General features: G+C 58.9%; 11 protein-coding genes and 1 non-coding gene across 12 annotated transcripts; 7 read left to right on the forward strand and 5 right to left on the reverse strand.

The window, feature by feature from the left end:
* Positions 1-662: 662 nt before the first annotated feature.
* Positions 663-2,232, forward strand: TRAVEDRAFT_72510 (WD-40 repeat-containing protein; the record flags this gene model as incomplete). The annotated part of the gene is made up of 7 exons (XM_008041412.1): positions 663-886; positions 964-1,192; positions 1,258-1,354; positions 1,414-1,605; positions 1,663-1,745; positions 1,797-1,921; positions 1,977-2,232. 7 exons carry the CDS (start codon positions 663-665, stop codon positions 2,215-2,217), a joined length of 1,191 nt encoding a protein of 396 aa, XP_008039603.1. The 3' UTR covers positions 2,218-2,232.
* A 260-nt stretch (positions 2,233-2,492) lies between these two features.
* Positions 2,493-2,574, reverse strand: TRAVEDRAFT_t121. The gene has a single exon. It is a non-coding gene; the product is annotated as a tRNA-His (tRNA).
* A 777-nt stretch (positions 2,575-3,351) lies between these two features.
* TRAVEDRAFT_126602 (uncharacterized protein) lies at positions 3,352-4,403 on the forward strand (the record flags this gene model as incomplete). Its single annotated transcript, XM_008041413.1, has 3 exons — positions 3,352-3,723; positions 3,787-4,194; positions 4,257-4,403. 3 exons carry the CDS (start codon positions 3,352-3,354, stop codon positions 4,401-4,403), a joined length of 927 nt encoding a protein of 308 aa, XP_008039604.1.
* Positions 4,404-6,186: 1,783 nt separating this feature from the next.
* TRAVEDRAFT_169157 (cyclophilin-like protein) lies at positions 6,187-7,290 on the reverse strand. Its single transcript, XM_008041414.1, has 7 exons — positions 7,274-7,290; positions 7,185-7,220; positions 7,078-7,116; positions 6,856-7,017; positions 6,660-6,779; positions 6,508-6,600; positions 6,187-6,390 (listed from the first exon to the last, which is right to left on the reverse strand). The coding sequence occupies exons 1-7, from the start codon at positions 7,274-7,276 to the stop codon at positions 6,340-6,342; spliced, it is 504 nt and encodes a 167-aa protein (XP_008039605.1). The 5' UTR covers positions 7,277-7,290; the 3' UTR covers positions 6,187-6,339.
* Positions 7,291-7,666: 376 nt separating this feature from the next.
* TRAVEDRAFT_29511 (G-protein alpha subunit) lies at positions 7,667-10,135 on the forward strand. The gene is made up of 9 exons (XM_008040931.1): positions 7,667-7,940; positions 8,124-8,854; positions 8,910-8,962; positions 9,015-9,165; positions 9,222-9,264; positions 9,332-9,440; positions 9,495-9,549; positions 9,603-9,735; positions 9,800-10,135. The coding sequence occupies exons 1-9, from the start codon at positions 7,728-7,730 to the stop codon at positions 9,881-9,883; spliced, it is 1,572 nt and encodes a 523-aa protein (XP_008039122.1). The 5' UTR covers positions 7,667-7,727; the 3' UTR covers positions 9,884-10,135.
* A 593-nt stretch (positions 10,136-10,728) lies between these two features.
* On the reverse strand, positions 10,729-12,121 carry TRAVEDRAFT_126825 (F-actin capping protein beta subunit; the record flags this gene model as incomplete). Its single annotated transcript, XM_008041415.1, has 6 exons — positions 10,729-10,845; positions 11,111-11,282; positions 11,328-11,478; positions 11,532-11,614; positions 11,687-11,800; positions 11,910-12,121. 6 exons carry the CDS (start codon positions 12,119-12,121, stop codon positions 10,729-10,731), a joined length of 849 nt encoding a protein of 282 aa, XP_008039606.1.
* A 320-nt stretch (positions 12,122-12,441) lies between these two features.
* On the reverse strand, positions 12,442-13,892 carry TRAVEDRAFT_169162 (uncharacterized protein). Its single transcript, XM_008041416.1, has 8 exons — positions 13,713-13,892; positions 13,538-13,651; positions 13,331-13,481; positions 13,253-13,279; positions 13,101-13,194; positions 12,932-13,052; positions 12,729-12,869; positions 12,442-12,678 (listed from the first exon to the last, which is right to left on the reverse strand). The coding sequence occupies exons 1-8, from the start codon at positions 13,770-13,772 to the stop codon at positions 12,490-12,492; spliced, it is 897 nt and encodes a 298-aa protein (XP_008039607.1). The 5' UTR covers positions 13,773-13,892; the 3' UTR covers positions 12,442-12,489.
* Positions 13,893-14,280: 388 nt separating this feature from the next.
* On the reverse strand, positions 14,281-15,367 carry TRAVEDRAFT_169167 (uncharacterized protein). The gene is made up of 5 exons (XM_008041417.1): positions 15,163-15,367; positions 14,716-15,096; positions 14,618-14,657; positions 14,430-14,565; positions 14,281-14,380 (listed from the first exon to the last, which is right to left on the reverse strand). Exons 1-5 carry the CDS (start codon positions 15,269-15,271, stop codon positions 14,330-14,332), a joined length of 717 nt encoding a protein of 238 aa, XP_008039608.1. The 5' UTR covers positions 15,272-15,367; the 3' UTR covers positions 14,281-14,329.
* Positions 15,368-15,486: 119 nt separating this feature from the next.
* On the forward strand, positions 15,487-17,725 carry TRAVEDRAFT_125791 (Zinc/iron permease; the record flags this gene model as incomplete). The annotated part of the gene is made up of 13 exons (XM_008041418.1): positions 15,487-15,603; positions 15,734-15,866; positions 15,945-15,969; positions 16,050-16,125; positions 16,210-16,328; positions 16,397-16,705; positions 16,783-16,797; positions 16,868-17,036; positions 17,188-17,192; positions 17,255-17,387; positions 17,449-17,507; positions 17,567-17,609; positions 17,678-17,725. The coding sequence occupies 13 exons, from the start codon at positions 15,487-15,489 to the stop codon at positions 17,723-17,725; spliced, it is 1,251 nt and encodes a 416-aa protein (XP_008039609.1).
* Positions 17,726-19,263: 1,538 nt separating this feature from the next.
* TRAVEDRAFT_29515 (uncharacterized protein) lies at positions 19,264-20,241 on the forward strand (the record flags this gene model as incomplete). Its single annotated transcript, XM_008040932.1, has 4 exons — positions 19,264-19,513; positions 19,574-19,808; positions 19,885-19,965; positions 20,037-20,241. Coding segments are annotated over 2 exons (399 nt in total), but the record flags the coding sequence as incomplete, so codon positions are not given.
* Positions 20,242-21,651: 1,410 nt separating this feature from the next.
* TRAVEDRAFT_29516 (uncharacterized protein) lies at positions 21,652-23,283 on the forward strand. Its single transcript, XM_008040933.1, has 4 exons — positions 21,652-22,226; positions 22,320-22,391; positions 22,558-22,787; positions 22,838-23,283. The coding sequence occupies exons 1-3, from the start codon at positions 22,112-22,114 to the stop codon at positions 22,779-22,781; spliced, it is 411 nt and encodes a 136-aa protein (XP_008039124.1). The 5' UTR covers positions 21,652-22,111; the 3' UTR covers positions 22,782-22,787; positions 22,838-23,283.
* A 1,101-nt stretch (positions 23,284-24,384) lies between these two features.
* On the forward strand, positions 24,385-26,071 carry TRAVEDRAFT_126663 (phosphoglycerate mutase-like protein; the record flags this gene model as incomplete). The annotated part of the gene is made up of 7 exons (XM_008041419.1): positions 24,385-24,552; positions 24,654-24,862; positions 24,924-25,146; positions 25,204-25,391; positions 25,445-25,546; positions 25,603-25,698; positions 25,756-26,071. 7 exons carry the CDS (start codon positions 24,385-24,387, stop codon positions 26,069-26,071), a joined length of 1,302 nt encoding a protein of 433 aa, XP_008039610.1.
* Between the last annotated feature and the right edge of the window lie 470 nt (positions 26,072-26,541).

The raw sequence follows: 26,541 nt of genomic DNA on the forward strand, positions 1-26,541 counted from the left end.
CGCGCTCTTTGTTATGATGTGTATACCTCTACCTCCACCTTCCCCATCGCAAGCTGCTGTATACCGCGCCGCTGCTGCTTGTTGTCTCCGCACCTCCCCGCTTCAGTCTGTCCAGAGTCCCCCTCACCCACTCCGCTCTCGATGCTCGACCGCGCTACTTGTCGATCTCGCAGCTGCACCTACCTTTTTTTTTAGCATACGTCGCGCCGCAGTGCGTACGTGCGGCGTCGAGAAATCATACCAGTGGTAGCGTATGTAGATGTCACCTCTTGTCGCATTGCAATGTAACTACTGTGCACGCCCCGCCTCGCCCACCCCACTGTACGAATAACCGATCGAATTGCCTATTGGGCGCTCAGGCCTCGGGTGGTGCAGGAAAGTAGCTATCCGCGAGTACAGAGGCACGCCGGTCTGTAAAGTATGATCTCGACAGACTCGACCACCTCTTTCTTGACGTTCTGATACGTAACCAAGGCTGACGAGGCCAGTTGCATCCGAGATCTCGATCGAAGACCGCGGCGTTTGGTACACACGTGTTTGTCATCTCAGGCCGATCGCGCGACCCTGCGCTCAATTGAGCGTCGCCACCGCGCGCCACAGCGGCGCAGCAGCCACTAGCATGCCTCGAGATTTCCGAGATCTTCTTAGCAGCGACCACTGGCATGTCCGCGCCCCCTCCCCCGCCCGCGCCGAAGCACCTCATCCGCAGCCACGCCGCGGCGGTGAGCGTCGTGCACGTCTCGGACGACAACGAACGCATATACTCGGGGGATGCGGCGGGCACGGTGGTGATCACGTCGACAAGGAGCTTGCGCGCGATCGCGTCGTGGAAGGCGCACACGGACGGCCTGCTGGGCGTGCAGGAGTGGGAACAGCGGGTTATCACGTCCGTTCGTCTCCTCGATACCCTCAGCGGCTTTTGGCAGCAAATGTGCCTTTCCTGACGCGCGTTTTCGGGAACAGACATGGACGGGACAATAAGCTGCACGTGTGGTCTGGGGTGCGCGAGCCTCCCCGCGCGGTGGGTGGGTCCGCTGCGCTCCCCGGATTGCAGACCCCCGAACTGTGCTACTCCCTCGACGTGAACGCCCTGAACTTCTGTCGGTTTTCTCTCCTGCCGCTCCCCGCCGACGCACGCACAGATGAGCGGCAAGCCCTGCTCGCCGTGCCCAACCTGGTCGAGTCTGCCTACGTGCGTATCCTTTGTCTCGGCACGGTGCGATAAAGAGGCTCTGATTTATGCGCCGCTCGTTACAGGCGGACGTATGGACGCTCCCGGGGAAACAGAGGCTGCACGCCGCCATCGGGAAAGCCGGCCAAGCGCCGTCGCCCGCGGACGTGCGCAATCCGATCGGTATGGAAGTCCCCCCTCGGGTATTTCTGCCACTGGTGGGGAAACTGAGTTGCCGGCAGGGATCATAATGTGCATGCACCTGTCGTCGGTCCCGCACCCGCACGCGGCCGGCGGAGCGCGCCTGAGGCTGCTGTGCGGGTATGAGAACGGGAGCGTGACAATGCGCGGATATGTGCGCGAAGACAGGGAGGTGTCCGTGGAGGGCGTTGGGTGGGAGTCGTTGTGGAGCGTGCGCCTCCATGTTGAGTCGGGTGAGTGTGCTGCTGCTTTGCGTTGAATTGGGGTATTCTGATCCGTGTGGCGAATAGTCATGGCGATGAGTGTGTCTATGGACGGGTCATTTGCGTTGTCCGTCTCCGCCGACCATCTCATCGGTCGGTATAATTTTGCGGTAATTTCATTCGAGACCGGAGTATGTCGATGTCACTCATTATTTTGGCAGGAGGCCGAGTCAGCAGAAAATGTACAGCAAGCTTGCACGGCATTCAAAACGAAACACCCGGGAAATGGCTCGGTGGCGATCAAGGACGATGGCCGAATATGTGCAGTCGGTGGATGGGATGGCAGGTACATACTCACCGGCTACCGCTGTTATAGCAAAGAATGCTAACGTCCAGGGTAGAGTGCGCCTTTACTCCACAAAGTCCTTCAAGCCGCTCGGTACACTCGCGTACCACAAGAAGAACTGCCAAAGTATCGCGTTCGCCCGCGCACAACCAGCGCCGGCCCTGAATGCAGGCGGCGAGGAGTCGGACGATGAGATGACTGAGCAGGAGAAGACAGATAGGACACGGTGGCTTGTCTCTGGGGGCCGGGATAGCAGGGTGGCCATATGGTCTCTTATAAATTTCGCTAAAACATAAAATACGAGTGGTTCTAGCGGCATATGATCTTGACTAGCGGCGCGGCGCCCGCGACTTAGCTCGGTGTCCCCTCCGAGGGTGACGTCTGGGCAAAGAAAGAGATGTATACAGCAGGATTCGAGCTTCGTCACTTGTGGTCTCGACATCCGTACACTGCAAAATGCACATCCTCACGCGAGCTCCTAGGCTTCCCCGGGCCTCTCCTTCGACGATTCACCCCTCTCTTCCTCAAATAAGTAATCCCTCTCTCCCTCGGCTGTCTGGCTGGCCAAAAATGTCCCAGGGAGGATTCGAGCCTCCGTCTTCACGGTCCTGTGTGTCCACAACGTGATGATCTAACCACTAATCGACAAGGACGATGCAGAGAACGAGCCGACTCTCGCCCACAGCGAGGCCGGCCGTGTTCCTTGGGGGGAGCGTAGGCGCCCATTGAGAGGGATCTGCCTGATCGGGCGATCTCGATCGGACTTCTAGCACAACGCTAAAAGGTTGGAGCCGAAGTCGGTTCATGCGGCTCTGTCACGCGCGGGCACCGGCTGGGTCGGCTGCATGGAGACGCCATGGGAGGCGAGTGCGGTGGCGGCTGTATGCGCACACCAGCGCCAGGCTGCCACCACCACGCCAGGGCCACCCAGGCTGGGGCCGTCCCTGTGCGTGCTCCCCGATCGTCCGAACGCCACGCTCCCTGTTTTTCCCGGCAGACGGGGCCTTCGGCATGCTCCAGCAACCTCATAACGTCGGCAACCGCCTCGCCCGGCAGCGCAACAGGTACGCCCTCCTCCGACCCACTCCCACCTCCTCTTCTTCCTGCGCGAGCGACATATACACCCCGCCGCACGCACAGGCTCAGCACCGGCATCGGCATGTCTCTCTACTCGCTGCCCCTCAAGAAGACCGCGATTACGCTCAACCTCCCGCCTGCACTCTATATCGCGGGCGCACCCATTGAAGGCGAGCTCGAGCTTGATTACCAGCTCCTCCTCGAGGATGACATCGACCGGATAACTGTCGGGCTGGAGGGGACTATTATGATGTGAGCCCACACCTTCCGCTGTGTCTCTCGCCCGTCCTGAATGTGGTCCGACTACCAGCAAGAACCGGATGGGCGCACAAGTCGAGTCATTCAAGATCGAAATGAACGACTTCCTCCGCAAGTCACTTACTGCCTGGCAAAGATCTCGGGGCTCGCCCCCGGAAGGAGACCACATCCTCCGTATACCCTTCTCGATTCTCCTCCCCGACGATGCCCCGCCCTCGTTCGGGTTCGAGAGCTTCATGAACATTGCGTACGTCCGCTATGCTATTGAAGTCACTGGCGTGCGCACAGGGACGTTTGCGGTCGACCGGACCATCAAGGTGCCCGTTGTGGTCGTCGCGCCCGACCCGCTCGGCGCAGCGCTTCGGGCGGAACTCAAGCTCGGGTGGCAGGGCGACTGGGGCAGGATCAAAGCGGAAGAGAAGATTCGTAAGATGCCCTGGGGCGACTATTCCTCAGTGAAAATGGAGGTGCGCAGCGTCCTTGAAACTCGTAGCTTGACGCGCCGCTAACGCGGAAGTCCGGATTGGCAGCTGCTGGTGCCGCATCTGGACACGTTCCCGCTCTTCACGCCCATCCCGTACAGCATCATTGTCACCACCATCTCTGCGCCTTTAAAGCGCAAAAGCACCGCCCAGCCGCAGAAAGATTTGTTTCCCCCGGTCCCGCGTAGCGCGTCCGAGATTGACTTTGATCTCCGGCGGCATGTCGACGTGCAGACGCCGTACTTTCCCTCGAACCCGGAGGAGCACGTCGCGGACATCATCTCGAAGGCGCACACTCCAGTGCCTCCCGTGGACGTCGAGATCACAGATTATATGTGGATCCCGGAGGAGGGGGCCAAGGAGGACCGCGGGTGCTGGATGCAGGAGGCGACGTTCTCGTCTAGCATGATCCTGCGGTTCACGCCGACATTCCTCACGGAAGAGATCAAAACGAAGGTGCGTGCGCCGTCCGTGCTTCTCCCGATGCGGTGCGGCTTCTCATCCCTGTCGTGCCGCAGTACATGCTGCAGCTGAAGGTGGACTTCCCGGGGATGGGGAACACCCTCCGGGTGGAGTTCCCTATTCAAATTGGCTCCGGGCTGGAGACGTCGATGCCCGTCGACGAACGCTCGTTGACGCCTATGATGATAGACGTCCCTGCGTAAGTGCTATTGTACTGCACCCCTTTGCACCCGCTTATCCCGCGCGCAGGTCATATTGGGACCCGTCGAAGTGGACCGACCAGTGAAATAGCGCAGCATCCGAACCCTCGTCGCAAGAAGCTATCTAATATTTGCAGCGGCCGTTGTACCGAGGATCCAGGATCTAATCGACTACCCAAGCCACGCGACCCGTGTAATCCAGTGTACCACTAGCCCCGACGCACTGACCGCAATACGCTCCCTCACAAGTTGTATCCTCGCACATCTTCTGTCATCTAATACCCAATCTCCCCGCAATCTCTCCTTATCAATTTTTCTTTCATCTCATCCCATCTTCTCCGTGCGTCCCCACTCTCACTTTCACTTTTCATTTTCACATGCTCTGCGCCTGCTGCGGTCGACCACTGTACATAGTACTTGCCCCCACCCTAGCAACGCCCGAAATTACCGCACGCCTTCCATCACACGTTCCCGTTGCTCGACATGTCGCACGAGTGGCAGCACGTCGCACGGTGGCGCTGCAGCGCAAGCCGCGGCAAATGGCCCAGGAACATCCGCGCCCACACGCCCTGGCTCTATCACCTCCGCTAGCCCCCCGATCAGGATCAGGCCCTCCGGCTCGCGGCGGGATAGGTCGCGCCGCCTGTTGCCCCGGCGTGCGGCGGCGACGTGCGGCCTCGCGCGTGCGCGTCGTACGGTGGTGTACATATATTGCTTATCCCGAACGGGGTGTGATCCGGGCATGGGAGACGGATCGGGCAGGTCGGTGCCCTCCAGCAGCGGCGTGAAGGAATGCTGGACGTCCAGGACATGTGAAAGGCGGGGGGCTAGCGCGCGCGATCGCGCACTTGTGCTGCTAATCGCCCCGCATTTAAAAATGTGCGGCGTGTCGAGCTAGTTAAAATGTGGTTCGATTCGGACGACGGAACGGAGCGAGACGGTGGCTGCGGACATATCATGCACATGCGCGCCCCGTCGTCGACATGATGGTCGCGACATGGAAGCTTGGCTTGCGATATGTCGACATGTCACCCAAGAAATGTCGAGCTTATCATTAGCTATACAAGTGCTAGCACTAGCGTTCCTCCGACCGTCGGCGACCGCGGCAACGTGGTACGTACAGACTTCCGCGAAGCTCGACGACTCGGGTCAGGCGGGTTGAAGAACAGCGGCATGCAGAAGATGAATGCATCGGCAATTAAAACAAACTGCGGGTTGCCGCGACAAGTAGCCCGGAAGCATGATGATCACCACCACTTCGGCGTCCCGTTGCGTCTCCTCCGAGGGCTGGCGCCGCACGCCGCGGGACAGCTACAATGCGCCCGGACCCGCTGGGTACCCGTGCCCAGTGCTCCCGAACCGGCGGCGGAGCCGTTAACGTTCAAAATCTTTTGAGTGGACAAGGCTGGACACGGATGGACATATGGACAGGCGAGAGGACCCACTGCGCCACCAGGCTCCAGCCGGTGTAGTACTGCCACTCGCGAATCGCCCAAATCTAGACAGCCCTGCGGCTGCAGCGCACCGGCAACGGGGGCGATGTCCACGCCGTAAGCCGGCGCACAGGTGACGCGCCCACGGACGCAAGAAAGTCAATGACTGCGGCATCCTGGCATCGGCGGTGACAGGGCGTGCGCACGGGAGGGCGGGATGCGGGGATGGTGCGCACAGGATGTGGCTGTCGGCTGAAGCTCCTGCCAGACACGTATGTAAGGCCCGGACGCTTGACGACGGGCGTGACTCACGCGGATGCATTAGAAGTACACACATACAATAAATAGGGCGGGCGCGTGTGAGCGCAGGGCCAGGCACGCTCCGACAACAAACCTTGCGCGCCGCAGACGCCACGAAGCCTCCGGAGGGCACGCCCGCGATGTGCGGCGGACGGGCTCGCGCGTTGGAGATTAACATATCATGGTTGGCTCGGGTGTGGGAGTTATCACCGGCCTGCTAGCTCTGTATCCGCGATGGGATTTGCGTGGATTGTTACCTGGAAGGGCGGATGTGAGCATGTGGTCTCCGGCCGTAGGGAAGCGTCAGCAGCCCGGGGCTGGGTGCGCTGCTTGCCGGGAAATGAAATTATATGAAGGGGTGCAGCATGACGTACGTGAGATGTACGTATCTCGCTGAGCGGCCTGTTCTTCGGGTTCACAGGCACCCTTTCCATGGCATCCAGGGTGGTGTCTGCACCGTCGATCACCTGCGCAGAACAAGATGAGCGGGATAGTGCGGGTACATTGAAAAGGCACGCATGCTCACCTTGCCAAAGATGGTGTACTTGCCATCAAGATGGGGCTGCTTAGCGTATGTTATGAAGAACTGGGACTTGTTCGTGTCGGGGCCCGAGTTCGCCATGGCCAGGATACCGCGGTTGTTGAACTGCACGGGGAGATGTGCATCAGCGGGCGACCCGAGTGCGCAGCATGGCTGGTGGGAGCGCATGATGGCGGGGCACCTTAAGAGTGGTTCGGACTTCGTCCGGGAAGGGCTTGCCCCAGATGCTCTGACCGCCTTTACCAGAACCTGATGGATCGCCCGTCTGGATCATGAAGCCTTTGATGTTCCGGTGCCAGAGGCAATTATCGTAGTAGCCCGAGGCGCATAGTGCGAGGAAGTTCTGCCGGGGGTGCACAGTTATAGCACGCGTCTGCGGGGGGATAGGGTCGATGTCGCGCACCTCAGCAGCCTTGGGGACTGCCTCGCAGAAGATCTCGACCTGCGCATGATGTGGCGTCGGCCCTTGTACGATGCGGGAGCGGTGATGCACATGGTTTAGAGACGTACTTTGATGTCTCCGTGCGTAGTGTGGAATGTGACTGACTAGATAAGATCAAAAGATCGAACTAGGGGGAGGATGCCCGGGGAGTGCGCACCATGGAGACTGAGTTGGTGGGCTTGGTAGCTCGAGGCGAAGCAGTGGTTGAGGCGAGAAAGGAGGACCGTAAGGCGCAGACGATCGACAGCGCCGGACGGGTGGCCGAGAGCACGGCCCGCGGGGGCGAGATTGCGGCGGGTTAGCCGGCGAGATGCAATCACAGCACTGGGGCGGCGCCGAGAAAGGCAATGAACGGGGAGAATGTGATGAGTGCGGCCGGAGGATTGACATGGGACGGACTCATTGACAGGGCTCCTTCTTAGCCATTGCCATCTTGGTCTTCACTGCCTTCTGTCATCAGCGCGCGTCCCGAGCATGAACTCTATAAATCCATCCGGCCTTCTTCTCGCTCCTCTCCTCCCCCCTGCCACCAAGCTCAACCATCTCCTCCGTCCCGACGACGACGAGCCCCCCGCCCCGCCCCCGTCCCCCCATCCCGCGGACCTCCCAAGATGATGACCGCCTCAAGACCGCCGTCCGTCAACAGCATGGGTGCTGACGGCGACCCCTTCTCCGCCCTCCTCAGGCCTCCCGCATCGGAGACCGACCATGAGCGCATCTCCCGCCTGCAGCGCGAGGCAGACGCCAAACGCATCAGCGACAGCATCGACGAGGAGATCAAGGCTGACCGGGAGCGCCTGAGAAAGAGCAGGCAGGACATCAGAGTAAGTCTCACGGCCAGTCGTCCAGCCCGCCGTGCGCGGCGGTTTCAAAGCATGATGCTCTCATGTCGCCCTATAACTGTAATCATGCGGGCGCAGTGGTTTCAAGTGCCAGGAGGAGTCGCCGCACATCCTCCACGTATGCAATGCTCGGAAACGGACGGTCACTGATCGTTGCTCTCACAGCTGCTACTGCTTGGGCAGGCCGAATCTGGCAAGTCAACGCTCCAGAAGCAGTTCCAACTCCTGTACAACCCGTCCGGTCTCGACGACGAGCGATTGTCCTGGCGCACGGTCGTCTACTTCAACATCGCACGTCCCATCACCCGCATACTAGAGGCTCTGGAGGCCTTTGGCGACGCAGAGGACGACGACGACGACCTCGCATCTGATCGCCCCTTCGGCGTCGCGGACATGCGTGCACTCTCTGGAATGCCTGTTCCTAGTACCAGCACCGACTTCACTGCCGACGAGAAGTCTCTGTCCCCATCCCAACTCAGTCTCGAAAAACAGATCAGCTCCTTCCGCACACGGCTGGCCCCTCTACTTGCGGCAGAATCATCTTTGGCGGATCGCTTGTCTGGCGGAATCGACGTGTCTGGTTCCGGAAGAGGCAGCGTCTTCGTCCGTTCTGGATGGCAATCGAAGACCCGAGGCTTCACCTTCGGGAGGGCACGTGAGCGCACCAGCAGCGGCGGACGCTTCAGCTTCGCCGCCCGCAACTCGACAGACGACAGGAAGGGGAACGAGTTGGAGCTCCAGGCGCGGAAGGATGATACTTCGGAAGATGCACTCGTGCGCGAAGTCGCGTCAATTCTCGCCTCCTGCCAGAGAGACATCAAGGAGCTATGGGAACTCCCGGCCGTGAGGAAGCTCCGCGATCGCAGACGTCTCAAGCTCGAGGAATGGGCGGAATAGTCAGTGCACCTGAATAATCTCGGCCCGCAATGGTTGCTGATGCGTCCGTAACAGCTTCCTGAACAACATTGAGCGTGTCTCGGCTCCTGGTTACCTTCCCACTATTGGTATGACATTGCCTTTCCTATCATGATGCGCCCGTCTCACTTTGCAACGCAGAGGACATCCTCCATGCGCGCATCCAGACCATGGGCGTCGCCGAGCACGTATTTGATATGTCCGTGCACGGTCGGAATACCCGCTGGCATCTCTTCGATGTCGGCGGTGCACGGGGACAACGTCATACCTGGATTCCGTACTTCGATGACGCGTATGTGCAGTTCCCTCCATCGGCATTGTTCCTTGATCCTGAAGTGCGTGATATAGCACTGCTATCATCTTCTTGGCGCCAGTTAGCGCATTCGACCAGGTACGTTGTACTGCGACCGTTTGATATGTCAATGATGAAACTAATTGTATGCGCGCTATCTCCGTAGTACCTGGATGAAGACCCCCGAACGAACAGGATAGACGACTCACTGCAGCTGTTCAAGCAGATTTGCTCGAATCCCCTGCTCAAGCGGGCTCACCTGGTGCTCTTCTTGAGTATGTGATGCTTGCTCAGATACCACGACCCACACATTGACCGAGAATTCACAGACAAGACGGATGTGTTGAGGGCAAAGATCAACAACGGCATCAAGGTCAATAAATAGTGAGTGCGAGGCATGCCTTAGAGTCCTCGAATGTAGTCTTACGTTCTTGTAGCATCACCTCTTACGGTGACCGTGCCAACGAGTACGACACCGTTGTGGCATACTTCAAGGCACACTTCACCCAGGTTCACCGTCGAACCAACGAGAACAACCGGGTGTTGTTCACTCACCTCACCAGCGCCGTCGTACGTGTTACCTCCGATGCTGACGTATTCCTCGGACTTATTATCACCCCCATCAACCATCCAGAACACCAAGGCAATGCAGAGCATTATCACCGACGTCCGCGACTCCATATTCCGCGGCTACTTGAAGTCTGCCGCCCTCGTATGAACCATCATAGGCCTCGTTACGTCCGTCCACCATAACTTTATTCTGAACGCCTCCCCCGCACCCGGATTAGGTCGCACGATCGCACATGCCTGTCCTGTATTCTACTATCATTACGCTCTTTAATGTCCGCGACATAGCTCTCCAGGTCTCCGGCTTCTTGATACCCCCACCGTCTCGGGTATCTCCCTACCCATCGCATTGGCTCATCCCACGTCCTCCCCCTCCCTGTGTCTATGTATTACATATCCTAGATATTCCTCAGGACCACTCTGTTTATGTTGTGTTGTCACCCTTTACGTCGTTGAGTACTACTATCCCTCCTGTCGTTGTACGTCTAGCGGCCTTGTAAAAAGCTGCGGCTCCAGCTGTTTTTATGTCACCTTCGAACGATCTGGCTATTCTATGGACCATCCGATATGAAATCACAAAATCCGTTCGAACGTCGTGTCAAATCCATCCGCTATGAAGGCAAGTATTCAGGCCTCAATTTCGGCGACGTGCGTGCTTGGTGTTACTCCGAGGTGGACGTGAGAGGTTGGTGGCCGATATTCACGGTCTTTGGTACCGTAGGAGAACAAAGGTTCATGCCAAGGATTCCAATACCATCGTCCGACTTAGCTTCCGACGAGGACGAGGGTTATGCATTGTCCGAGTCCACAGCACCTGCTGTCATTTCTGTCGTGTCTGTACAATTCCGGATACTTCTTCGTCCATAAGCCAGCCGTCCACGTCGGCCTGCCACGCCACCTCGAGCAGTTCTATCCCGCTCTACCCCGCACTTCCTCTTCTACCCCGCGATATTGCCGCGGTCCGCCCGATACGAAGAGCTGCATCTGGGGTGATGATCACCGTTTAATGAAGCCCACGAGCTCCTTCTGCAGCTCGCGCTGTCTGCGCGCCTTCTCGAGGTCGTCGATGCTGCGCAGGTCGAAGACCACGTCGCGCGTCTTCCCGAAGTACACCTGTGGGAGGGACGGCGCGGTCAGCGGGATTCGCGAAGGACACGCTATCAGTGACCCCAGCGACCCCAGAAACGCGGGCGCATCGAAAAGATAGAAGGCCCTACGGCGCAGACGGGACGGGCACACGCGCGCATCAGGGGCGACAGCGAAGGGCGCAAATCGACACTCCGTGGTGGGCGGGTGCACGACGGCGACAATCGCGTGGGGGCGCGGGGGAAGAAGGGGTGGGGATGGTATGGTAATGGAGAAGAGAGAGACGGCGCACCTCCTGTAGCAAGTTGCGCATCTTGATCTCCATCTCCTCGATCATGCGGCCCGTGTTCGAGATGTGCGACGCCTGCTCCTGCAGCGGGAAGTCCTGCTCGGTCTGGCGCGTCATGCTCCCGCTCAGCGTGACCTCGCCCTCGCGCTTCGCGTCGCCAGCGCCCTCGCGCTGGCTGTCTCGCGCGCCACCGCTGCGCGCGGAGGAGTGGGCGGAGGACTCGTCCTTTGTCCCGGAGGCGCGGTCGACCATCTGCAGCATGATCGTGGAGGTGAGCTTGTAGTGTGCTTGCCGCCCGCGCTCGGCCGCCTCGAAGACGTGGATGGAGTCCCAGGAGCCGGAGGGCTCGCCCGGGGCCGAGGCGTTAAGGACTATGGGGGCAAGGGGTGAATGCGAAGTCGGGGACACGGCATGAGGCGCGTACTCTTCTTGAGTAGGACGACTCCGGCAAAGCCACCGTCGTCGAGGTCCCAAAGAAACACGGAGGAGACACCGCCCTCGTAGTACCTAGGTCAACCGATGCGTATGGTGCTAAGGGTCGCATGTACGGGTCATGGAACAGAAGCGGTGCGCGCGTACATTTCACGGTAGGTGTCGAATGCCTCATTCGCGGTGATCTCGAGTTTGCGCAACTTTGGGGTAGGAACCGTTCCGTCCTCTAGGGGCGGGTCGTACTCATTCGACCATGGTGACCTGCAGGTAAGGTGGTTTCGTTAGTATCGTTCCACCCAACTGCGTGAAACGCCCTGGCTTCCATGGGTCCAGCTGGCGGAGGCAGATGAACAAAGCGGTTCGTGCGCACCTATAGCTATCGCCATCTCGGTTGTAGTCGCAAGCAAGGTACTCCTTCCCAGTTGCACGATCAGTCATGACCTTGAGCGGCTGGTCTACGCTCCCCAAGAGGTCGTCCGCATAGTCTGGGCACATGGCCACCAGCGACGCGACGTTCTCCTCCACATGTATGGGGGGAAGACGACGCATAAGGTCGAGCATCGAGTCTACGAGGTCACCCATAACTGCGATGTCCACTGAAGGGAAAGGTCAAGAGTTGCGGGTTCAGGGTTCAGGCTGTCGCTGCAGTCTTCGGCGTGTCCGGAGGTTAGCCCAGAGAGTGTGCCAAGGCAGGAGGTATGTGCAAGCTCAGTTTCTCAACGAGATGGATAGCGCAGCTATAGGGAGGTGCAGCGAGGCTCAGGTATGGCAGTCTTTACGAGATACGCAGTGTGGATGAGTGCAAGTGGCAGAGGCCTTGATCGTCCTTGATTGGCGCAGAAGCGCCCATAAAGGATTAAGCATTTACGGAACGGTTCACAAGTAGTATACAGCTGCTGGTTCTCTTCTACGTACTACATATGGCAGCTATGATGATACAAGAATTCCTTTCATGGCGCCGTTGTGTTCGCGCCCTCTGCAACCGTAGAAGCGCCCTTTCCAGCGGTCTCCTGCGAGCCTTTTTCCGCAACACGACCCTCTTCGCCATCGTCGCGTAGGTTTTTGGCGTTCGCGATCTCCATGACGTTGAACTTCTGCAGCTTGTAGTAGTCTTTGACCACGCTGATTCCGCAGACGCTCTAAACGCAAATGTCAGTCCAGTCCGGGCCGTAGACAAACTCGCGAGTACCTTGAAGATTTCGACGAGGATGTAGAGCTCCGGATTGTCCAAATTTACAGTATGTCCCTCGGGTACGCACTTCGCCAACTCGGGGATGAGTTTGTCGCGCTTGAGGGTGTTGTGGTTGCGGATTCGCAATTCGACCTTGTACTGGGCAATAATAGTCAGCGCGACCCACCCTGAATCTACTCCTATTACGGGTCCGCGCTTACAGTGTACTTCTTGTCCGGGTCTTCCGCGAGGACGCTCTTGAGGACACGAGTACAGAGTGTTGTAACTTCAGGCATGTTTGCAGCACAGCTTGCGGATACCGGAGTCAGCCGCTGTGAAAAGCTAGAAGGCGTTAGAAGGTAGGACGCGGGCTTCAGCCGCAATGCCTACCGAGTGTGCGTAACTCCTGAGTCGAGTACGTTCTGAACATGTGTCGTGACCAATTTGACTGGATCGATAGGCGGTTTGGTCGATATGAAGACCACTGGTTATGTTTCCGTCAGTTGAGCTGGACGCATCAATTTCTTGTAGTAGTAACATACCGCATGGTGTATTGGTCAGACAGTTAACTGGAGAGGGCGATGAGATTCGGCGTGCATGGAAGATGTCGCTGAACCTACCGAACCTTGTCTCTTTTCGTGGCCGTTTCATGGAAGCGACTTCTTTAGCGATCTGTTTTTCGATGTCTTCTGCACCGCCAGCTTCGTCGTCGGAGTCTTGAGGTGTTTCTGCATCATCAACCTCTCCCACCGGCCAAAGTTCGTTTCCAAGCTGGGAAAATGAGGTATGTGAGACAGATATAGGAGACCCAATTTTCTGGTACGGACGGATTCGAACAAGTCGTAGAGTTCGCCGACGGTTTGCTTTTCCTTGCCCTTAACGCAGGTCACCCATACGCCAGGACCATCGATCTGTCTCTGGCCCCAGATGGCGGTCCCATCCTGCAAAGCATGATACTTCGTTAGAAAAGAGCTGCATTAGAGTGTGCACGGGAATACTTACGGGTCGAAATCTCCGTCTGCCTTTGTCTCTGCTGTCCCCTTTTCTTTTATTCTCCGACATGTCGATGAAGTTCGCAGAGTAGGCTGAGGCTCTTGAGTCCAATGTACGCGATGTTCGAGAGCGTATGTCCGGTGTTGATCTGCAGTGGTTCCTTTGACAGCTTTCGCAGGGCGAGGTTCTGTCTAAGGGCGATGGTGATCTCTCTGTGAACCTTCTAAACTTCTTAAAACTACGATAAGCGCCTGATATTGTTGTCCCGGAATGGCAACTGAGTACGTTCGATCGTTCTAGTAAGATGAACGTAACATAGCAGTTCAAGTACGCGGACAAATGTCGCGTGAACAGTGGAGTCCACAATGTATATAATCAAGTGCGCATTCTTGCCTACGCATGAAGTGAGACGAAACACAAATCAATCAAATTAAAGAGGTGCCAGTAGCTGACGGGGGTCAGCGGCTTGTCTTCCTCCAGTGCTGGGTGGTTCAAAAGGTACCTGACCTCTGAGTGTAGCGGAGAAAGGTGTGCCGTGGATATTAAAGCTGGAATTGAAGCTTCATAGTTATCTATTCAGGGTACCGGTGTTACATCGCACAATAGGTGGTTCCTGGTGCACGGCCTCATGCCTGCACTTCGTATTCGTCCTCGACCTCTTGCAAAAAGTCGACCATCTGGGAGACAATCAGGAAACTTGATATAAGCGACAAAGAGTCCACTTACAAGCTTATGTCTCTTCTCAGCAAGCTTCTTCCCTGGTTCAGTCTTCAGACGTTCCTTGATGTGTAGCAGCTTGTCGTGGAAGTGTTGAATCGCGGACGACTCGAACATTGGATCATCCTTCGGGGTGTGCAGCGGCCTGTGACTTCAAATAAAAGCGCGCCACGTCGCGATAAAGTGAAATAGCTTACTGATTCACCGCGGAGCTATAAGCAGCACAACGTAGGATGCCTGTTGAAGATTCGCATTACTACTTACAACGGGTGAGCTGTTTGCAAGCAAAATTCACCGAAAGCGCCGATGGCATCAAGGCGGTCAGCATCTTGCACGCAGTGTAGCTCGACACATCCTCTATACCAGTCATCGATCTTGCCGGCCGCGATGAGCTTCTTCTCCGTGCTCCAGGACACGTTCTCTACAATCCGGGAGATTAAACGTGCACGACCGTCCTTGACGAGGTCGGATCCACCCTCAGACGCCAACTTCTCAAAGAACGGCAAGAAACACGCGTAAGGGTCTGCCGCTTCCTCCGCCGACACATATTTCTTGTCGAGGATGTCATGCAGGAGCGCCGCGAGCTCGACAGCCAGGAAATCGGGCCGCTTGTCTTCAGGCAATGTTTCTGAGACGGTACGCGCGAGCTGGAGGGCGGTCTTCCTCACACGCTTGACTGTTGGCCGCCGTTCACATCAGCATGTCGGCGCGTCAGAACATTGGGCGCGAGCAGAGCACTGACCATGGAACGCGTCGTGAGAAGGGTCGTATCTTGCCATCGTTTTGACCATGAGCTCTTCAGCGGCGGCGATCACCGCCGACTCTTCTTTGGTGGGGTACGTTGAGGTCATGTTGCTGTCCGACTCTCGTGGTAGTTCCAAGATACGCAGGGCACAAAGGAAACGATGGTGAACCGCGCACTGCGGCGACTATGTGAGGACCACGCGCTCGGTGGTGGTGGTACGCGTCTAACACGCAGGACGCGCTAATTAAAGGGATAACTAAGCGCCGGTGTGCGCGGGGCGGAGTCCAACACGTCCGTTGGCACGGCCTGCCACCTGCCACCATGTCTAGTCTACACTCGCGCCGCCGGCGAACACTGCTCCTCTTCGCGCTTGCCGCCAGCGTCGTGGTGGGAGGGGTCTCTGCGCTCAGGAATGAGAAAGCCCCCCTGGTCATCTCGGTGCGTGTGCCTTGGCGAAGCGACTGAATAGAGTCGCACGTGTGCCAACTTTGTGCACGCATCTGTCCCACCGACGCGCTCTCACCCTGGTCGCCTCTCTATGCTGGTGCTCATGTTGCCGTCGATATAGGACGCCGATATCCGCCAATGCGAGCCGGTGCAGCGGCTGGGCGCGCTGAAGGAGGAGCTCGAAGCGGAGCAGTCGCCCATCATGCGGCAGGTGTTCGCATGGCTCTTCCCCTTTGGTCCCGGATGGAATTCTAGTACGTCGCCGTTCTCGTTCTCGTACGCCATGCGGACGCGCACTGTCGAGAACCGAAGGACTGACGCGTTTCGTGTAGTTCTTGGCACGTTCTATATATCCTCGTCTGTACCACCCTTTCATCATGGCTCAATTGACCCTAGGACTAACGAGACTACGCTGGCTACGGCGGGCATGTGTATAGAGTCCCTAATTTCATCCTGGCGTTCATCCCCGCGCAAATCAACCCGAATACCCTGAACACCATGACAGCCTTTGCGGTAAGTCTAGAGGGCCATGCACTCTTCCCTCATTCGTGCGAGAGAACGCGACCTGATGTCGTGCCCGCTTTTCCTGCTCCACAGACAGGCGGTCTGCTGTCCGACGTCTTCCTGCACCTCGTGCCACACTCGTTTATGGGGGAGCACCAGGAGGGCGGCGTGCATTTCGTGATGGTAGAGGAGAAGCGCAACATTCTGATCGGGTGCGGTACAAGTCCTCTGCTACCGCCTGCAGACCACGGCGAACTGATCGTGTTATTTTCTGGGATAGTCTCGGGATCTTCGTCGGCTTCGCGTCGTTTTTCATCATGGAGAAGACGCTGCGTGTGCTCGGTGGGGACGAGGAGGGCGCAGGGCATTCCCATAGCCACTCGCATTCTCCCAGCGGTGAGTCTACGCACGGTAGCTCGTCGAGCGTGGCCGTCGCCGGTGACGCGTCCGGCCTGAAGTCGCGCGGCTCCGACAAAGCCGAAGGCAAGGAGAGCGCTGCCGCAGCGTCCCATGAGGACAGCAAGTCGCCCGCGCAGACGTCGAAGCTCTCGGCGTACCTGAACCTGTTCGGCGACTTCGTGCACAACATGTGAGTCAAATTCGCCGTTTCTGTCCAAGGGTGCCCGGTTTCCTAACCGCTGTTGCTCCACGCCTGCTTCTGCGTAGAACCGACGGCCTCGCGTACGTTGCATTTACCGCGCTTTGGCGGCGCACGTTCGCCCTGCTGAAGCGCATCTTTGACCACCCGCAGTATGGCCGCGTCCTTTTACTCATCGCCGCTCATTGGGGCGACGACGACCCTCGCGTGCTTCGCGCACGAAATCCCGCATGAGATCGCGGACTACTCGATCCTCATTCGCAGCGGCTTCACGAAAAAGCAGGCGATGCAGTCCCAATTTCTCACCGCCATCGGTGCCTTTGTGCGTCCCTGTCCATCAATTATTTATTAGATACGCCCGCGGCGTGCACGGAACCGTGCAGCTGCGCTGGCGCACCACACTGTGGTGGTGGTGACTCCACTATAGCCGATCGCAGCGACTGACTCCCGCTTTATTGTTGTGTCATGATTAGGTTGGGTACGAGAGTTCACGTCCTTCTGCGCATCTATTCCCCGCTGACGTGCCTGTCCACATTCCAGCACGTTCATGGGCATCGGGATCCGGAACCTGTCGGCCTCCTCAGAGGTAGAAGGGCAGGTATCCGATCTGGCCGCCGCGATCCGGCAGACTGCCGCTGGCATTCTCGGGACGACCGTGCAGCTAGCGGATCTCGTAAGGCGTTCCCTCCCTTACCTACCTCGTGTGCGCAGCGCTCATCGGCGGCGGCTCGCAGGTGATCCCGTTCGTGGCAGGAGGGTTCATGTACATCGGCGCGGTCGCGGTGTTGCCCACGTACGTCGAACCTACTCTGACATTCCTCGGGCGAGGGCTGAGCGGACGGTTTTTGGCAGGCTTCTCCAGGACAGCAAGAGCGGGGCACAGGCGCTGCGTGAGGTGATTACGGCTTTCTTCTTCTGCGCTGCGGTCGTGTTTGAGACTCACGCTGCTTCGCGCTTGTGCAGTTCGCGGCGATGTTCTTTGGGGTGGCGTGTATGTTCCTCGTCGCGTGAGTGGATTGTGGTACGGCATCTCTCGCGTGCTGTGGCGCTGACGGCTTCTGGCGTAGATGGAACGAGTAGATGGGCGGGTCATGCGGTCAGGGATGGGCGAGCGTGCGAGCTGCGCTGGTGTAGATCCGGGGGAGGAATGGTGGCCTACGGTTGCCGAGCAGGGTCAAGTCTGGTTTTGGAATATACGCTCGAACTTTTGAACGCTACGAGCGGTCAGTCGGGGTCCTGGGACCGGTGATGGAGTACTTGTGACATTCCTCTGTTACTCTCTGGTACCTCGCGGCGCTTGCATCTCGACCGGGCGGTCGTCCTCTGCCGCGCTCGCGCCTACCGCTACGCCTTTATTGACGGTATTCTCTCCTCTTCAATTAGTACGCTTTCTCCTTGCACGCGTGGCAAATGCGTCTGTAATGCGCAAACGCCCGAGCTGCGCGCGCGAGGTCGTGGTGCCGTTCGCGGAGGGGCTCCGAGTCAAGGTGCAAGCACTACAGCCGAATGTGGAGCACCATGTGGTGTGCGCATAAGTACTGCTCTGCAGTCGCGCACGGCCTCCCGGTAGAGTGTGTTGAGTTGCGCGCGATGTGCCCTCATCGCTGGTCGTTTAATGAACTCAGTAATTGTGATCTATCATACGATGAGCTCGGTCTGGCTTACCTGCTTCGCCGCATTCCTTTCATTATATGGCTGCGGGGCAGGCCGGTGGTGCACAAGGATCGTTGTCGCACAGAGATGGAAAGATGAACTATTATATATGTAAGTAGGGTAAGTCGAGTGACTTGTCTAGTCTCCCCGGGGCTATCACCTTCTCTGTAGCTTCCGTGAGTATATATATATATATATATCATAGGGAGCATGATCAGATATATATGTAGCTTTTTGTGCTGTACTCTTAGATGAGACATAGTGACGGCGGGTTGTGAAGGTGCAGATTATATTGGAACTTCAGGCTGAGTGCAGGATGGGTGCGCGCACGCGTCTAAATATACACTCAAACCGGCGAGGGTCTGGGGCAAGTGCTTGCTCAGTAGGCTTGCGCATGATGGAAATATTTGAACTTGAGACGAGAGGAACGCGCGGACGTCTGGATATGATATACGAGAGAACCGCTCATAGGTCAAAGGAAGGCCGCATGATAAGTATCAGGGCATTCACTGCGTAAACCGCCAACGTCGTCCACCACGGACGAGTGAGTGCTGGTGAGGAAGGGAATGAGAGATAATGGGTAGCCGCCTAATACTGACCTTTGAGAGGCTAACCAGTTGTAAGTAGGCGCGGTAAACCCTACTTAGTGTAGTCAGAGTCGGAGCTACACCGCGCGAGACGGACTAGCGGTGTATGGTGTCCGGGGTGCCAGTTGGCCTCGCACAGGCTAGCGTTCGTATACCACGGCCTCCGCTCGGCCTACCTTCGAACTACACAACGCGTCTGGCAGCCGCTTGGTGTCGTCTGGGCTGTCTTAACCACGTAATGTTCTATACGTGAGGGAAACAGCCTCGTTAAGTAGCCCTTGACATCTCGCCGAGTCGACGCCGACAGCCCTACATGACTACCATCATATATGCCGCCCCAATCCACTGCGCTCGTCCTTCACTCCTCTCGGAGGTCTGCAGGTCAACCTCCACGCTCTCGCGAGTCTCCTAGACCTACTCATCCAAAGCGCGAGGACACTGAGTGTCCAGCTGACCTCGTCCTTCCTGCTTTGCTCCGCTGGTACACGCAGCGCGAAGGCTGGCGCAGAAGGACGTGTGGGCTCGCGGGAAGACAGATATCAGGTTATATATCTCTATGGTAAGCACTGAGTTCGTTCTCCAATTTGCACAGCAGCTCGCAGCTCATAACACTATACAGAGCGCGAGCACTACCGGCGCAACAACGAGCTGCTGCTTCCAGCTCTGGGCGTAACCCCCACGCCGCTCGTCTCGTCCGGATGCGATTCCACGTATTTGAAGGTGGTACTCGACCATTATCGGCCCCACGACGGCCTCCTTCTCCCCTAGTTGTTCCACGACATTGAAGCCCCGCCTGACCATGCCTGCTTTTCCAGCGCCCACACTGAACGTCGAGAATTGCCTTTCAGGCCGAGGTGCGTATCTAGCCCTTCTGGGCTCGTCTTCGGTGCCGGCGCCGAACTGTTATTCATAACTGATTGCACATTTCAGGCTAATATCTAAAACATAAATTATCGCGGCTGGGGATCTGGATACCTTCACGGCGGCGCCGCATCTAGCGGCCTCAGGATGGTATGCATTCTCCAAATCGCACTGGTAAGCTCAATTCCATCCTCGCATCCTTAACTGACGTTCACGTCCAGTACCGGTTCTGCGTTCACAAGCTCTCGACACAAGGCGGCAGCCAAGAGCCTTGCTGGTCAAGCGAAGGGCGGTGAGTCGTGACTCCGGGTCGTTGGAGGGCGGTGAATGCGCCGCGCCGCGTCGCGCGCAGGGCGGGACATTGGCCTAGAGTGGCTACGTTTCAGGGCGGTACCGATATGTACGCGTAGTACTAGTGAAAATAAAGTATTTGTGGCTATAAGTATCTGGTCTAGAAACGTCGACTCCTAGCTAGGAGCAGGCCTAGAGTGATCAGGGCTCGTTCCTGATGTGTCCGCCCGCGGAGGGCTCTAGCGGTCTCTCGCTCGCAGTGCGACTAGGCTACGTAGTGCAGAGTCGCAGCGCGCGCGCGGCGCTGCCTCGCGCGATGTTGCTGCGGCTCTGCTAGACAATATCTTCATCTCTTGTCCATCCTCCCACCACCACGCGCCGTGCACTGCAGCGCTGACCTTACTGAGCCGTATTGTCCTCACTAGGTGTGTTCTGAGCTACCTGGTTTCTCCATATGTTGTGCAACTGCATTACTAGGCGGTCCAGCTACGTCCTGAAACTACCTGATACCCGGTAACGCCGCGCACCCTCAGGTAAATTTGCACTACCATACCTAGCTCACTAATCACTAGTATTGACTGGCCTTTGCAGCGCGTTCACGCCCCAGCTGTACTAGAAGGGGGGTTTACGCAGTGATTGCTACTAATGACTGAAGTAAGTAGACGTAGTAGAAAATTTGATTGGGCCCTTCTAGCTGCGACGGGTACTTCTGTACACTTCGACAAACTGTATTTACTATGAGTAACTGATCATGACGTCTCCCTGACGGAACTGCGTACACTCGAGCGCAAGCACAGTGGCTGCGAAGTGACGCGTGCATAGTCACGGATTGGCACGGATTAGACGCGAGGTCCGTCACAGGGACCCCGCAACACAAAATCAGACCTGATCCAGGTCGGCGAGGGGAGGTGGCCATTATTACGGCGTCTTGGAGGCGTCTGTTCCGGAAGCGGGGCGCGGCGGGATTAGACGGGCAGTTAAGTTTATTGGAATTCCAAACGGGATCTGCGCCAGTTTTGCGGTGGTCGATCTGAGATTAGAATGCGCGACGAGAAGACGAGAAGGGCGAGGTTCGTTGAAGCTTGTTGGGAGCGGACGCGTTGAACGCCGGCGTGCCGTGTATATGATGCGCGGGTGTGCGCTGTGGATCAGCGTCGTGTGCACCGCGGCCGGCGACAAGTAATCGATGGGGACCTGCAGCGCTGCGAGTTTCGGCCGAGGGGCGCGGGGTGCGAGACGGAGATGGGGAAGGTGATGGGGAGGTTGTGCCGGCAGGTGGTGGGAGGAGGGCCGGCGAACGTGCGTGGGGCGATTGGGCAAGGGCGCGCGACCGTGGCCGGGCACGCTCTCCCCGCCGCCGCCTGCCTTGACATCTCGCGCGAGAGGGCCCTGGCCGCGGGCGACCAGATCTCCCCAAAGACGCCGACGCCGCCGCACACCCCCACTCATAAGCCGCCCCGCCCCCTGTCCCTTTTTCACCCCCTCCCTCCCTGCCCAGCTCCCACCACCAGGTCGTGTGCCCCCCGCGCGATCGCGAGCACGCACCCCCGTCCGACGTGCGCACGCTTGTCTAGCAGCCCCGCCCGGAATTTGCCCCGGGGCGTAAGCACACGAATCTTCGAGACCCGCCACCCTCGGCACCGCACCTCCTTCCGGCTCTCGAGATCGATTCTCTTCTCTGCGCCTCCTCTCAGCACTCCTCGTAAGCACTCCGACCCTCCGTCTCCTCGCGCGCCCCCGCTCGCCCTCCCTGCCCCTCAAAATCCGTCGAGCTCGCTTCTCCCATTCCACACGTCCCTCTCGCCCGGCGTGCGCAAGCCCTCGCATTACGTGTCGCCACCGCTTCCGCCCAGCCGACAAATCCGGAAATTCCGGCCACATCGCGCGCGACTAGCAGCTGTACAGCACACCGCACGGCTCCTGACTTTCGTCACCCGCTCGCGCACTCCACTCGTCCACTACCACCACCACCTCCGTCGATCCTCCGTCCACCTCTACCTTCGCCATGAGTAATAAGGGTCGCTCGACACCGCGCGTCGTCTGCTGTGCGATTCCTATAGCAAGAGCAGCGGGCAAGGTCCTCGTCATTACCAGCCGGAAACGGCCAAATAACTGGGTCTGTGAGTATCCCCCCTCCCCCTGTCTTGGTGGCGTAACGGCACGCTCATTTTTTCACCCCCACCCCGCCCGCCATGCAACGCACGATCTCGCAGTACCCAAAGGAGGATGGGAGCCTACGGACGGGGTGCTCGAAGCAGCAGCCTCGCGGGAAGCCTTGGAAGAAGGTCTCACCCTTTGTCCATCCGTTCTCCGTCCCCATTCCTGACGAATCGCTTTCCTGCCCCGCCCCCACCCCTCCGCCCGTGCTCTGTGTGCTCTTCGCGCAACATCGCACCGTGCCGCCACCGCTCGCACGCACCCCCTTCCCCCTCCCCCCTCCCCCCTATACAGCGGGCGTCCGCGGCAAAATCACGCGGTTCGTGACGACGATCCCGTCGGCATCATCGACGTACCATTTCTACGAGCTCGACGTCGCCGACCTCGACCACGAGTGGCTGGAGAGCAAGGAGCGCAGACGGGAGTGGGTCGACTACGCGGAGGCCGTCCGGCGGCTCTCCTGGAAGGCGGAGCTCGCGCAGGGGCTCTCGCTCTCGACGCTCGCGCCGAAGCGGTGATAGCAGGTATGTGCAACTGTCCATGCTAGCGCCAGGACGCGTGTTGATTTTTGCAGGCGCGTCGTCATGCGGCGGAGGGCAAGGGGTTCAAGGCCGCCGCGTTGCCGCTCGTGATCCCAGAAACATCTCCCGACGCCGGTCACAGCTAGAATCCGCACCGACGCCGCCCGCCCACCGTCGTCGCCGCGGCCGCCCCCGATCCATCGTTCGCTGCCGCTCTTGTCTTACACATCCACAGACACTCGCCTGACCCTTGCTATCGACACTCCCACTCGTATTCGCGCTCCGTTCAAGTTCAAGTTCGTTCCCGTTCAAGTCCACGCCAACATTGTAGAGTCCGCCACCGCTACCGCCGCCGTTGCTGCACGCCGTTCCATCCACCCAATGCTATTCTGCTCCCCCACGCGTCCGCGTCCGCGCCCCGCATCGCATCGCACGACCCCCCTACTGTACCGACCGACGCGTTTAATGCATATACCTCCCGAGCCCCCCTCCCCGCATTTGACAGCCACCGCCACCTACTAGTGCTCCCTGCTGCCCCCGCACGTCGGCGTAGACAGAGACATTCCGTCCGGCTCGCCTCGGGTAGTGGCTTTGTACATTAGACCTTCGCGTCGGGACCCCGATGTCCTAGTCCTAGTTTTGCTTTATACTATAGATCTACTGGCTGCAGCCGCTGCTTTGCTCCACTCCAACCATCGCTCCGTCCTGCTGTTCCTCTGACTCCTAACTCAGGTTATCGATTCGTGTGCCGCGTGCGCTAACGCTGACGGCCGTGGCGGGGGGTGTGGGGTCGTGCGCGGGGAAGAGGAGGGACCGTGGCGGCTGCAGTGCGCTGTTCGTGTTCGGTCTTCGCGTCCCCGGCTCTCACAAACTTTTTTCTGAATGCTGAGCTTGTTTGCAGGTCCCATGCATCCCATGCCGTCACGCGCATCTCTTCCACGGCCGGCTGCTGCAGCTGCGAGTGCCCCTGACGACTGCGAAGATCGCCGCGCGGCCCAAGCATGCCCATCGATGGTGCCGCCTTTACGCATCGAGCGCCCGCGCAATTTACCGGCGTGCCTCAAGTCCGGACTCTCCCTCCAACCCTCCAACGTTTTTGCAAGCAGCGCGCCCTCCTTGACCCCCGCGCGGGGCTCGAGCCTCTCGAACGTGCCGGACGATAACATACAGACCAAGACACGATGCTGTGGCTATCTGCCCCGGCCCACATGGTGCGCGGCCGTGCCTGGCGCGTCCCATCAGCCCCCGACGACACCCAGCGTCAGTGCGCTGCGTCACGACTCCGACCCTCTATACCGTACCAGACCATACCACCCTCCACCCGCGTGCATGCGCCTCGATAATAGCTCAGTCTCTGTCTCAGCCTCCCGCCGGCCCTGCGGCGTTATCTGCGCCGACGTGCCGCTGGGCAGCCTGTCAAACGTGGGACGCGGGGGTTAGGCATTTGGAGGCGCGCTGGCCATGGGGCGGCGCGCGTGGGCTGATGGGCGTCGTGCTGCTATAAGATGCGCGTAGGGCGTGGGCTGCCCGCGGCTTGTCTCTCCCGACCTCTTCACGCGTACGCTCAGACACGATGAAGCTCGCGCTCGCGCTCTCGCTCATGCTCGCGACGACCCTCGCCCGCGCCGCGCCTGAACAATGGACGGCAGTCACGGAGTTCGACGTCGCGGCGCACCTCGGGAACCTGTCCCCGTACAAGAAGGCCGCGGTGCCGCACGGGGTCGAGGCGGAGCTTCCGGACGACTGTGAGGTCGAGCAGGTCATGCTGGTGCGTTCGAACTTCCACTCCCCCTTGTTCCTGGCCCTGTGCTTCATTTCGGAGCGCGGAAGGCAGAGGCGGAGACGGAGAGCTGACGCGCCGGAGGGCAGATGCACAGGCACGGCTCGCGCTTCCCGCTCGCGTCGGAGCTGGTGTTCATCACGGACCTGGTGGGCAAGCTCGCGAACTCGTCCGCGGCGATTGCGAAGGCGCGCCTCCCCGCGGGCCTTGCGTTCCTCAAGGATGGGTATACGAGCACGCTTGGGCACGATGACCTCACTGCCCCTGGTCGTATGCAGCTGTTCGAGCACGGTGTCGAGTGAGTACCTTGCCCTCTGCGAGTTGGCCTGTGGATGGTGCGCTAATTCGATGCTGGGCAGCTTCCGTCTGCGGTACCCAGCGCTGAAGGTGGACGGGATCCTCGCGGGCCTGCAGGACCGTGTTGTCGAGTCCGCGCAATGGTTCGCGCAGGGCTACTTCGGCCGTAACTGGGCCACGCTGAACGCGACCGAGTTCTCGACGCTTGCAGAGGACACCAAAACTGTGTCCTGGATCACGCCCATGGACACCTGCGCGAAGTGGCAATACGCGTTCGGCAACAACGTCGGTCCCGCTTTTCGTTGAGCATGCTTGCTGGCCTGGTGCTGACGAGAGGCGCAGGCGACGATCGAGTGGGGCAGCGTGTACCTGCCGCCGATCGCGAAGAGGTTGAACAAGCTTCTGCCTGGGGTGAACTTGTCCACGGACAACGTTCACGGTGCGTTGTACGCGTGCGCGTACGACCTCGCCGCACTCGGCACGTCGCCCTGGTGCGGCGCGTTCACAGATAGTGAGATCGAGGACTTTGAGTGAGTACGCCCACGCCGCCTTGCGGTGTAGGGCAGAAGCTGACTTGTGGCAGGTACGAACTCGACCTGCTCATGGACGGCGCGTTTGGGTACAACCTCCCAGGCTCTATGGGCGAGGTGCTCGGGTCGCTGTTCGTTGGCAAGCTCGTCGAGCGGTGAGTCATCTTCTAGAAATGAAGTCGTTGGCGCGTCGCTTACGAGAAGTTGCCAGGTTCACGAACTCGACCGGGGACGCTCAGCAGGTGTACCTCGAGTTCGGGCACGACACCACGATCGACCTCGCCCTTACCGCCCTCGGCCTTGCGAAGTAAGTATCGTATCCGGTCTGTACTCCGCAATATGCTCAAGTAGATGCGTTTCATAGGGACACCAACGCGCTCTCCGCAAAAGGCCCGGTCCGCGCGTCCCGCAAGTGGCGCACGTCCGAGCAGGTGCCCTTCGCCGCGCAGATGCGCTGGGAGAAGTTCAGCTGCAAGTCGTCCTTCGCAGCGGGCGTGCCGCAAGTACGGCTCGTGCTCAACGACGCGCCGCTGCCGCTCATGAGCTGTGCGCACACGCGCGCGGACGCGCGGTTTGGCTCGTGCGCGCTCGCGGGCTTCACGAAGTCGTACGCGGCGAGCGCGGCGCGCAAGTTCGGGGATGCGGCGTGGAACGCGACGTGCGGTCCGGCGACGCTCTGATACATGCTGGGCTGAAGCCGAGGCGACGGGCGAGCATATAGTTACAGAGCAGAGGGTACATACATAATGAATCCAGAGCAACCAATGTGCTAGCATATTCAAGGCACCTGGTGCAACGGCACCTCTCCATCGAAGAGGGTGCGACGTTGAATCCAGTCGCCTAAAGCGCTGATCACTGCATCGGCGTTATCCTCCACAAACGTGGGGTTAACACCGCGAGCCAGCTGGTACTTGATGATGTTCTCCCGGCCCAACAGTACCTCCTCGACTGGTATCTTACCCGGTTCCTCCTGACCAGAATAGTAGCTGTAATGCGCTGAACAAGTGGAATGATCTAAATTCTTCTGACATAAATTTAACAGGGAATGCGACTCACAGGAGGTCCAGACATCAGCCTCATGGGCCACCATCCATAACTCGACGCATCCTACATCTCCAGCCATGGGCATCGGCGCGTGGAACTTGATGCT

Source organism: Trametes versicolor, assembly GCF_000271585.1.
Source record: "Trametes versicolor FP-101664 SS1 unplaced genomic scaffold TRAVEscaffold_7, whole genome shotgun sequence".
In the NCBI taxonomy this organism is placed as follows: domain Eukaryota; kingdom Fungi; phylum Basidiomycota; class Agaricomycetes; order Polyporales; family Polyporaceae; genus Trametes; species Trametes versicolor.

Excerpts from the sequence above, each read along its gene's own strand:
- TRAVEDRAFT_169167 (XM_008041417.1), bottom strand. The coding sequence starts at position 15,271 with ATGACCTCAACGTACCCCACCAAAGAAGAGTCGGCGGTGATCGCCGCC. Across the intron at positions 14,658-14,715 it reads TGATGCCATCGGCGCTTTCG|GCATCCTACGTTGTGCTGCT; the intron begins GTGAATTTTGCT and ends AATCTTCAACAG. Across the intron at positions 14,381-14,429 it reads CTGAGAAGAGACATAAGCTT|ATGGTCGACTTTTTGCAAGA; the intron begins GTAAGTGGACTC and ends ATTGTCTCCCAG.
- TRAVEDRAFT_29516 (XM_008040933.1), top strand. The coding sequence starts at position 22,112 with ATGAGTAATAAGGGTCGCTCGACACCGCGCGTCGTCTGCTGTGCGATT. Across the intron at positions 22,227-22,319 it reads ACGGCCAAATAACTGGGTCT|TACCCAAAGGAGGATGGGAG; the intron begins GTGAGTATCCCC and ends ACGATCTCGCAG. Across the intron at positions 22,392-22,557 it reads GCGGGAAGCCTTGGAAGAAG|CGGGCGTCCGCGGCAAAATC; the intron begins GTCTCACCCTTT and ends CCCCCTATACAG.
- TRAVEDRAFT_169157 (XM_008041414.1), bottom strand. Across the intron at positions 6,601-6,659 it reads AGTACACCATCTTTGGCAAG|GTGATCGACGGTGCAGACAC; the intron begins GTGAGCATGCGT and ends TGTTCTGCGCAG. Across the intron at positions 6,391-6,507 it reads GCGAGATACGTACATCTCAC|GTAACAATCCACGCAAATCC; the intron begins GTACGTCATGCT and ends CCGCCCTTCCAG.
- TRAVEDRAFT_169162 (XM_008041416.1), bottom strand. The coding sequence starts at position 13,772 with ATGTCGGAGAATAAAAGAAAAGGGGACAGCAGAGACAAAGGCAGACGG. Across the intron at positions 13,652-13,712 it reads GCAGACGGAGATTTCGACCC|GATGGGACCGCCATCTGGGG; the intron begins GTAAGTATTCCC and ends CATGCTTTGCAG. Across the intron at positions 12,870-12,931 it reads ACCCGGACAAGAAGTACACT|TACAAGGTCGAATTGCGAAT; the intron begins GTAAGCGCGGAC and ends ATTATTGCCCAG.
- TRAVEDRAFT_29511 (XM_008040931.1), top strand. The coding sequence starts at position 7,728 with ATGATGACCGCCTCAAGACCGCCGTCCGTCAACAGCATGGGTGCTGAC. Across the intron at positions 9,441-9,494 it reads TCACCTGGTGCTCTTCTTGA|ACAAGACGGATGTGTTGAGG; the intron begins GTATGTGATGCT and ends GAGAATTCACAG. Across the intron at positions 9,736-9,799 it reads CTCACCTCACCAGCGCCGTC|AACACCAAGGCAATGCAGAG; the intron begins GTACGTGTTACC and ends TCAACCATCCAG.